This window comes from Triticum aestivum, chromosome 6A (assembly GCF_018294505.1).
Source record: "Triticum aestivum cultivar Chinese Spring chromosome 6A, IWGSC CS RefSeq v2.1, whole genome shotgun sequence".
In the NCBI taxonomy this organism is placed as follows: domain Eukaryota; kingdom Viridiplantae; phylum Streptophyta; class Magnoliopsida; order Poales; family Poaceae; genus Triticum; species Triticum aestivum.
Window position 1 is genome coordinate 24,578,097 of NC_057809.1, and position 9,828 is coordinate 24,587,924.

Here is a 9,828-nt window from a genome sequence, read left to right on the forward strand (position 1 = left end):
CCTCACGTCGTCCCCACATCCGGTCTCGTGTAAAGCTGAAATTGACTGACGCGAGGAAAATTTTCAGGCACAAGAGATATAGCAAAAACCGAACCGTATTAGCTTGATATACTTTAATAAATTTTCCTTTTTTAGGGAATAATAAATTTGCCTTCTTTAATTAATTAAAACAGAGAGAAAAAGTTACTACAAAGTGTTTTTGCGCGGCTCCTCGATTCAAATTTCGATCCCCGCACGCGGAAACGAAACGAAGGAACGAAAAAAGACGCGCCAACCGAGGACGAAAAGCCTCTGCGCTCTGATTGGTCGATTGGACGCTCCCACGGATCGCCCCCCCCCCCCCGCGGCGCCCGCGACGCTCCCCGCGCCCAATATAAAACCCGCGCCCTCGCCGCCGTCCCAACCCACAGACTCAGAGCATTCTCCGATCCAGCAGCACCCGAGAGCTCCCCCGCATCCCGAGTGGTTTCCAGTTCGCCGGAGGAGCAAGCAAGCAAGCGAGATGGCCGGGAGGAAGGTTGGCGAGAGGAAGAAGGCGGTGACCCGGTCCGTCAAGGCCGGGCTCCAGTTCCCCGTCGGCCGCATCGGGCGCTTCCTCAAGAAGGGCCGCTACGCGCAGCGCGTCGGCTCCGGCGCCCCCGTCTACCTCGCCGCCGTCCTCGAGTACCTCGCCGCCGAGGTACCCCCTCTCCTCCCCCCTCCTCGAGCATCCGCCGCGTTCTTGTCCTGCCCCTTCTTCTTCCTCTGTTCGACGGAGTAACCGATTTCGTTCTTGGTTGATGAATCGCAGGTCCTGGAGCTGGCCGGCAACGCGGCCAAGGACAACAAGAAGACCCGCATCGTGCCGCGGCACCTGCTTCTCGCCGTCCGCAACGACCAGGAGCTCGGCAGGCTGCTGGCCGGCGTCACCATCGCCCACGGCGGCGTGATCCCCAACATCAACCCCGTGCTGCTCCCCAAGAAGTTGGCCGCCGCCGCCGAGAAGGAGGCCACCAAGTCGCCCAAGAAGAAGGCCGCCGCCAAGTCCCCCAAGAAGAAGGTCGCCGCCACCAAGGAGTAGCCTCCCACATTGCCAAGGGGACCGTGTGGCGTTGCCTAGTTCCATGTCTGTCTGTTGGTTGGATCTTGTATGTAGTGTAGTGCTTCGTCTGGAAGTGCAAGCTGGTAGTCTGTAGTGTAGTGGCCCTTTCATCGGATCTCGATGAGCAAGGCTGCCATGGCATTGTGTCTGATTTACTTTCTGGGAATGGCTAAAGAAAGATGCAATCCTTTAAATCTTAATTCTCTTGTGGATCAATGGCTGAAATCAATCTTGTGAATCTTTGTCACCTGTCTTTGCCTCGGAAACATTTGGTGTGGATCTGAAAATTGCCCCATGTGTTCTTGGCCTACTGAAGCATGGTGCTCAACTTCATCCATTCATGTTAAACTTCTTATCCCAAATGTTATCTTTCAGTTCTCAGTTAATTGTCGCCCTATTAACAGGGCCACCATGTTGAGGCCGATTGTGTTTCCTTCAAGCAGCAGGAACCTGGAAGAATCAAATTGGAGGCCAATTGTGTTTACATCTTATACATTCTGAAAGATAGAAATGATGTGGGGGTACCAAATTGGAGTAATAATAATCAAAATACTTGAAACTCCGCCGAGGAGTAGGGACAGAGATGTTTCAGTAAATTCCTTACATCGCACCAACTGATGTTTCAGTAAATCTCATGTACATACTCAGCAAATTCATGAGCGTCTGGAGTGTAGGAGATTCAGCACGTTGGCTGGAACCTGGCCATCAAGGCTTCACAAGTTTGGACTTCAGATGACCAAACTTTCTCTTTTCGAGATGTACACTCCAAACTTTACATACATGGCCAGCAAAGATTGAACGGCATCAGTAAACAGACAAATTCCTTGAACCTTCTTACTGCCTTTTTAGAGATTTCTGTATGGACCAGATACGGATGTATATAGATGTATTTTAGAATATGATTTACTCATTTTGTTCCATATATAGTCATATTGAAATATCTACAAAGACTTGTACTCTCTCCGTTCCAAAATAGGTGACTCAACTTTCTACTAGGTAGTATTTAGGAGTAGTCTCTTGGTTAAAACATGCACGTATTCAACCAATTCGACAACAAAACACAACCCAGCTTCAAGATGGCTATTACAAGTACAACAACTCAAAGGCCCAGACTGCTACTATCTCCAAACCAGTTACTAACTACCCGTATATAACACGACTGCTTCACTTACTAGTACTATATATACTTACTAAATCAGAACTCTGCATAAATACACACAAACACGATTTCCACGCAACTACACCGACTTGAGCACCAAACACCGTAGAGACCCCCTATACATTTGACAACCTCAAAAACGTACTGCAACAACATACACAGCACACGCCTACTCAGCGTGGTTCGAACCATCCCGGTCGGAGAGCATCCAGCGCATGTACTCCGCCCCATCATCAAGCGATGAGACCTCGCTGGGGATGGTGACCCTCTTGCGAGTCAGCGTCTCGACCGTCACAGCCGACCTCTTCCGCCCACCTCCTCGGCGCGAGCGCAGCTGCTCGTCCATCTCCTCATAGTCGCCCTGCATTAAGTTAGGGCGGCATTCACTTGGTTTGGGCAGCAAGAGAATATGTTGACTATACTAGCGACTATAGGCATCCGCCAAAGGACATATGGAATTTCTCCATCACACTGATCAGCTAGCAAGACTCACCTCTATGTATACATGACAACTCGACTTCTCATGATTGTCCCTGACATGCTTGTAGGGGAATGTCTTGCCACACCCCGCGACCCGACACTCAAAAGGTCTGACTTGGTCGTGGCACGCCTTCATATGCTTGTTTAGATTTGATTTCTGCAATGGAAAGGGGACAAGTGAGTTCAGGCGAAAACATGTGTACATAAAACCACACTTGAAAGAAGAGTAAGGGTATCAGAAAGTGTATCTAAGGTCTTACGGTGGAGAAGGAGCATTCACAGCCATCAAAACTGCATTTCAACCTTTCAGTAGAGTGCACTTCGTCGTGAGCTCGTAGATGCCTTTTAATGTTCTTCCTCAGGTGTTTCTCCCCACAAATATCACAGTGAGTATATAGATGGCAAGACTGGTTATGAGCCCTCAGGCACTTGGCATTTGTGAATGTCTTCAAGCAGCCAGGCTCACAGCAGACTACTTCCACATAGTCCAATTTGGCTGCCAGAAAATAGCAAAACATGCATCAGGTCAAGACATCCCATAAGCACGCCATGAATAACAAGGAATGAACTCCAGTAAAAAATGATAAAGAACACGCTTAGATACACAATCTGATTTAACAAGCAATCTACTGATGGGTTCTTATCACTGAGGTCATACCATGTGACTCCTCGTGTTTCTTCAGCTGTGAAGGATACTTGAAAGCCTTTTTACAACCCTCCTCCTGGCAAATAACCTGTTGGTTGCTTTTAGTGTCATCGATTTTGCATTCATGTTCATCCTCATGCATTTCCTTAACATGTCTTTGAATATTTGCCTTGATGCTGAACCTCTTGCCACAACCTCCTAGAGGGCATGTAAACAACTTGCCCTCATGTGTAAGCATATGCCGGTTCAAGTGATCTTTTCTTATATAGCTGAAGGGGCAGTCTTCAAGTGGGCAGGCGAAGGATCTCTGCAGTCAAGCAAGAAAAGTAAGTCCAAATTCAAACGGTTGCAGTACTTATGGTTTGGTAAATATTACATGTCACCCAAACAGAAAAATATTGATGCAAATCTTCCCTATCTCAAACCCTTAAACCCATATATCATCCAAAAAATGAGGGAGCAATATATTCTGAAAATTGGATTCTCATGAAACGCCTACCAAGATAAAACCCTCAAACTCAAATTTATGCTCAAAACTTAATTTCAAGATAATAGATAGGAACCTACAGTCATTTCAATCAAACATTTATAGTAATAAAAGGAAAATAAGTTAAAGAATAATGCAGCAAATACCTAACTAATTAAATGACCCAAGTTTAGCAAAATATCTTGTTCTGTTAAAGTCCAATGACAAAGGAGTATTGTCATCATAGCGAGCAGAGAACCAATGAAGAATGGTGCTAGCTTTCTGAGACGACATCTTGATATCGGATCCTCTCACTCTTGGCAAAGCTCCCTTAAGGAAACCCACTAAGAGATAGCAGGATAAGATAAGGGCATTGCCACCCTCATCTCCAAAAGGATCCATGAACACCTATAAGTTTATTCTTATGAATATTGTCACCATAGCGAGCTGAGAACCAATGAAGAATGGTACTAGCTTTCTGAGACGACATCTTGATATTGGATCCTCTCACTCTTGGCAAAGCTCCCTTAAGGAAACCCACTAAGAGATAGCAGGATAAGATAAGGGCATTGCCACCCTCATCTCCAAAAGGATCCAAGAACACCTATAAGTTTATTATTACGAGTATTGTCACCATAGCGAGCTGAGAACCAATGAAGAATAGTGCTAGCTTTCTGAGAAGACATTTCGTTATCGGATCCTCTCACTCTTCACAAAGCTCCCTTGAGGAAACCCACCAAGAGATAGTAGGATAAAACAAGGGTATAGCCACCCTTATCTCCAAAGAATCCAAAACACACCTAATAGTTATTTGTTGAGTTATGAATATTGTCACCATAGCGAGCTGAGAACCAATGAAGAATGGCCCTAGCTTTCTGAGACGACATTTTGATATCGGATCCTCTCACTCTTAGCAAAGCTCCCTTAAGGAAACCCACTAAGAGATAGCAGGAAAAGATAAGGGCATTGCCACCCTTATCTCCAAAGGATCCACAACACATACAATTATTAACTGTCGAGTAAAGATTATGTTGAATAAGTATCCACACCATAGCGAGCTAAAGAACCTAATAAATAAGGACCAAGCTTTCTGAGATGGCATCTTGATTTTGGATCCAACCTTAGCTCCAACTAAGGACCACAAAACATGAAGCCCAAAGAAGTACTCCCTCCGTCCGAAAAAGCTTGTCCCTCAAATGGATGTATATAGCACCAAGTTAGTGCTAGATACATCCATTTGAGAAAGAAGCTTGGGACAAGTTTTTCCGGACGGAGGGAGTAACATAGAAAGAGGACAGTAGAAAGATAGGAGATAGATGGCATCCCATATTCCCTGAACGATCCATTTTACAACTATGCAACATCACAATGAACAATGGACAGCATCAAGCCAACCAAAAACCAGTTGCCTATGCCTTAATGCCCCAATAGAAAGCATCAAGCCAATTATAACAGTTATATATGCTTACATGCCCTATGTAACTGCAGACTAGCCATGAAACTCAACATATTGTATACAACTCAATACTCCCTGCGTCCCACAATATAAGATGTTTTTGCAAGCTATGTTAGCTTTGCTTGCAAAAACATCTTATATTATGGGATGGAGGGAGTAGATGGAAAACATTTCAGCAAGCATTTGCATATCACAAACAAAAACAAACAAATGTAACTTTGCTGGAAACAAAGAGGCGAAACATATTATGCAGATTATCACAGTTATGTAATTATTAAAACAAGTATAAACAAGAACAAACCTCCTGAATAAGCGTGAAGGAGGCAATCTTGTTGGAGCTTCACAGGTGGTCATCCCAACCTGTTACTAGTCCAACCAAGATTAAAATGTGCCTCCATGCATTTTGGAGTTCTGTAATGGGATCCAATGCTTCACGCTGTTAAGTATCTATTATCTAAACCCTGCAAAACAACTGTGTTTAGCGAATTGTATAAAATAGAACAATTTGTTTCCTGGAAAGATCTACAGATGCAGAAAATACAGGGAAACCGTGCTGTGTTATCTTATCCAGTGGTCTCAAATTCTATTCATCAATGAGAAATACAAACCTCTTTGGAATGACTTTGCATATGCTGCTTCAGATGAGCTGGCTTCCGGAAACAAGCTCCACACTCTTCACATGTGTGTCCAACCCCATAAACAACCTTTTCACCATTTGAGTCGTAGATTTCTGATGCGTCCAACTCATCCTGTACATTAATTTGGGAGAGAGTATTATCAATATCACACATTTTGTCAGCAGGGTGAAAAGTATGTGGAAACATAAAGGGAAGTTACTCGTAAAAAAAATAGCACAGAATATAAAATGCATAAGCATAAGAGTGAAAGGGCTGGATTTAATCTATGATATACAGAGCAGACAAAATCACTGGATTTGACTTCCTATTCAAGTAGGAAGAGGCATCCATGATTCGCATCTATATTTTCATTTGAAGTGTTATACTATAATGCAAGTCTGCAGATCAGGGTCATAGCTATCGCTGGTGATTGTGGTTGAGTGGTTGTAATGTTGTGATAGGGGTATTTATGTTCTAACATTATAACAGCACCTAATTTTTTTCCTCGCCTAGTCTGTATGCATGGTGAAGTTATTTACAGCTTGACGAAAACTTGATTAATCAAACTGGGCAGAAATCAGAAAAGATACACCTATACATCAACTAAACCAAAAATGTGTGCACACTACCTTTCAGCACGAAGATATAATCTTAACCATGAGCCAAAAATATCTGTAAAATAGTGTACCTTGTGCTGAGCTACCATGTGAGCTCGTATGAGATACATCTTGGACCTAACAACAGTGCAAAATTCACACTTGATGCGTCTAATATCTTTGCCATGTGCCTCTTCAGACTTTTCATCTCCATCGATCCCATCTCCAGAAGACATCTAACAGTAGGTGAAAGAGAAAGTTAGAAGTGGTGTTTATTACAAGGCAAGCAACTTGATGAAACATTCATAGGTACGGAATACAAACAGAACAAAACAAGATAGCCGAAAATGATTGCAAACATGTGCATAACTGGACTACCTATCTACTCTTCTTTTATCAAATATCAACAACCAATGGAAGTATCGCATGCTTTTAAAGTGGATAACTTATGAATGCTAATGACTCCACAGCACGTGAAACCCCAATCAAACAGAAAAATACAGTGCATTTACTTCAAGTTTTAAGCATAATACAGAAAAAGGCACTGATAATTACAAGACAAGGCATAACAATATATGAACAGTACATTAATAACAGTATTTGGTACAAAATCCAAAAATTCTGGGATAAGACACAAGACTATCTCAGGAACTCAGAAAATATCTTATAAGTTATTAATGAAGAAATGGCCAGTATACATATTTAGAATAAGAGTTCCTCATCCACACAGATTAATGAGTTCTCTTCCAGTGGGGATGATCTAAGATCCATCTTTAACTGCCTATCAATTCCTTCCAAGGTGTCATAAATTTCCCTTCGAGCATCATGTGCCTTGTCCTGTACCAAGAATTCATGGACACCACCATCGACTTCAATCCAACTACACCCTGGTTTTTTGAAGATCTTCCTTGTCAGCATTTGTTTTCTTATATCCAGAGCTTGTTTCCACCTATCTGATGAGGCGTATATGTTCCAAAGAAGCACATAAACCCCATCATCCCCTGGTTCTCTCTTTATAATCTCCTGCCCAGCAATCTCAGCCAATCTATCATTGCCATGAACTAGGCATGCACTAAGAAGTGACCTCCATATAACAGTATCAGGTTCCACATCCATATCATATATCAGGGCTTCTGCTTCCTCTAGTAGCCCACCCCGTCCTAACAAATCAACAATGCATCCATAGTGCTCAAGCTGCGGTTTAATGTTGTAGATCCTACGCATTTTATCAAATAACTCTCTGCCTTGCTGTATTAACCCAGCATGGCTGCAGGCTGACAAAACAGACACAAAGGTGACACTATTTGGAACAATCCCAGACCTTAGCATGTCCTCAAAGAGCTCAAGAGCTTTTATCCCATCACCCTGGACAGTGAAGCTCGAGATCATGGTTGTCCATGTGAATGCGTCCTTCAAGGGCACTTCTTCGAACACGGCAAATGCCATCTCTATACTTCCACTCTTTGCATACATGTCCATCAGAGCATTGCTAACAATTATATTTGTGCTGATATTGAATTTACTTCCATACCCATGAATGACACGCCCAAGATCTAGAGAGCCAATGTCAGCGCAAGCAGACAGCACACCTACAATTGTAACATGTGTGGGGCGGTGACCTTCCAGCACCATCCTACCAAAAATTTCTAGAGCTCGGATAGGCTGCTTGGCCTGAACATGGCCGGTCACCAACGCCGTCCAGGAAACCATGCTCTTCACCGGCATCCGGTCAAAGAAGGACAACGCTGAGTCCACACCGACACACTTCATATACCCATGCAGCATGCTGCCCCAGGTGACCTCGTCTTTCACCGCCATTTCATCAAACACCCCTAGCGCGCCCTCAAACCTCCCGCACCGGCAATACATATCAACCAGAGCATTGCCGACGACCAACTCTGAGCCCAACCCGCAACGGAAAATCAGGCCATGCACCCCCAAACCAGCACAAAGATCCCCAGCCCCGCCAGACGCCGAGAGAGCGCCGACAACCACAAAGCCATCAGGGCGGTGACCGGAGGCGATGGCGCGCGAGAACGTGAACATGGCCTCATGGTGCTGGTTTAGCTGGAGGTGGAGCGACATGAGGCTGGTGAAGGAGACGAGGTCCGGGCAGGGGATCTCGCCGAACAGCCGGCGCGCCTCGGCGGGGCGGCCGAAGTCGGCGTAGCACCGGAAGAGCTTACACGAGATGGACTGGTTACACGGGTGGAGGCCATGGGTGACGGCCCGGGCGTGGATTCTCTCGAGCTCTCGCAGGGATCTGCACTGGGCGAGCAGGTGGTGGCACACGCTCCTGTTCATCCGCCTCCCCTCGGACCGTGGCCACCTGGAATTAGAGCCGAAATTACTGGGAAAACTAGCAAGCGATCCGCTCTACAGGCGCTCATGAGCGACAAATCGCCGCAGGTCGTCGCGGATCTGGGCAAGTGCCGGGGGAAACCTAGGCGCGCGGCGAAGGTCTCCGAGCAATTTCCGGCTCGTCGGATGAAATGCAGCGGTGCTGACGATTGTCCGGACTAAATCGCGGGAGAGGTTTGCTGGGGATTCGAGAGGGAGGGCGGGGGCGGTTGCTCACCGTGGGCTCGGAGGCGGAGGCGGAGGGTGCGGCCGTGGGGAACGGAGCTGGGGATGGCGCCGCTGGCTCGTGGGCAGTGGGGAGGCGGCGGCGGCGGCGGCGGAGGGAGTGGTGTTCCTTGGCTGTTACGGAGGCTGGCTGGGGCCTCTTTAAAACCCTAGCGCGCCGGTGTCTTCCTGGGCCTGGGCCTAGTGGGCTTGGCAGCGGATGGGCCGACGTCTGGATACAGCTCCCACGCGGCGGGAAGCTGCGCGTATATTCCCGCCGTTGTCGCCCTGGTTTTCACAAGGAAAAAAACTGAACGAAATTAAGAGCTACCTCTTTAAAAAAAAAGTCGTGCTTTATTCATTAGAAGTAACCAATCAGAAATGAACGAAAATCTGGCCAACCTGGCAAGTTCATGGACAACTTTATTTGATTCACTGTTACAATGCTCCGATCTAGAAATAGTAAAATCACAGGCTAAATAAAAGCAATCATTAAAAACTATCGCCGCTGCCCCTGATAATCGTCCTCCTTCCGTCGTGGTACCAATCACCTTCATATTATCCGAGTTAATAATAATGCGATTGCATCCTGTCCTTTGCGTCAGGGACGAACCAAATTTTAGGGCCAGAGCTTCCGCCATCGGAACATCCACGCACCAGTCAATCTTACCATTACCCCAGCAATAAATCTACCTTTGTCGTCTCTTAAGACTGCTTTCATCGTCCCCCTAAGTAAGTCATGGTCAAAAGAAGCATCAACGT

At 45.7% G+C, this 9,828-nt stretch overlaps 3 protein-coding genes across 4 annotated transcripts; 1 reads left to right on the forward strand and 2 right to left on the reverse strand.

Moving 5' to 3' along the window:
- The first annotated feature begins 418 nt into the window (after positions 1–418).
- LOC123131749 (protein H2A.6-like) lies at positions 419–1,281 on the forward strand. Its single transcript, XM_044551425.1, has 2 exons — positions 419–679; positions 791–1,281. The coding sequence occupies exons 1-2, from the start codon at positions 503–505 to the stop codon at positions 1,058–1,060; spliced, it is 447 nt and encodes a 148-aa protein (XP_044407360.1). The 5' UTR covers positions 419–502; the 3' UTR covers positions 1,061–1,281.
- Positions 1,282–2,081: 800 nt separating this feature from the next.
- Positions 2,082–9,210, reverse strand: LOC123131751 (transcription factor IIIA). 2 transcript variants are annotated; one of them, XM_044551427.1, is made up of 7 exons: positions 9,080–9,210; positions 6,594–6,737; positions 5,897–6,037; positions 3,379–3,673; positions 2,981–3,216; positions 2,734–2,877; positions 2,082–2,601 (listed from the first exon to the last, which is right to left on the reverse strand). In XM_044551427.1, exons 2-7 carry the CDS (start codon positions 6,735–6,737, stop codon positions 2,410–2,412), a joined length of 1,152 nt encoding a protein of 383 aa, XP_044407362.1. In that variant the 5' UTR covers positions 9,080–9,210; the 3' UTR covers positions 2,082–2,409. The 2 variants fall into 2 exon arrangements, with proteins under 2 accessions (XP_044407362.1, XP_044407363.1); XM_044551428.1 differs by lacking the exon at positions 9,080–9,210 and adding an exon at positions 5,590–5,749 and having other exon boundaries at positions 6,594–6,738.
- Positions 6,745–9,073, reverse strand: LOC123131750 (putative pentatricopeptide repeat-containing protein At3g49142). The gene has a single exon (XM_044551426.1). It carries the CDS (start codon positions 8,803–8,805, stop codon positions 7,204–7,206), a length of 1,602 nt encoding a protein of 533 aa, XP_044407361.1. The 5' UTR covers positions 8,806–9,073; the 3' UTR covers positions 6,745–7,203.
- Positions 9,211–9,828: the final 618 nt, after the last annotated feature.

What these genes read in the sequence shown, in the direction of transcription:
- LOC123131749 (XM_044551425.1), top strand. Translation starts at nt 503, where the DNA reads ATGGCCGGGAGGAAGGTTGGCGAGAGGAAGAAGGCGGTGACCCGGTCC. An exon ending in TCGAGTACCTCGCCGCCGAG is followed by an intron (nt 680 to 790) that starts GTACCCCCTCTC and finishes GATGAATCGCAG; the next exon opens with GTCCTGGAGCTGGCCGGCAA.
- LOC123131751 (XM_044551427.1), bottom strand. Translation starts at nt 6,737, where the DNA reads ATGTCTTCTGGAGATGGGATCGATGGAGATGAAAAGTCTGAAGAGGCA. An exon ending in ACATGGTAGCTCAGCACAAG is followed by an intron (nt 6,038 to 6,593) that starts GTACACTATTTT and finishes ATTAATGTACAG; the next exon opens with GATGAGTTGGACGCATCAGA. An exon ending in GTGAATGCTCCTTCTCCACC is followed by an intron (nt 2,878 to 2,980) that starts GTAAGACCTTAG and finishes TTTCCATTGCAG; the next exon opens with AAATCAAATCTAAACAAGCA.
- LOC123131750 (XM_044551426.1), bottom strand. Translation starts at nt 8,805, where the DNA reads ATGAACAGGAGCGTGTGCCACCACCTGCTCGCCCAGTGCAGATCCCTG.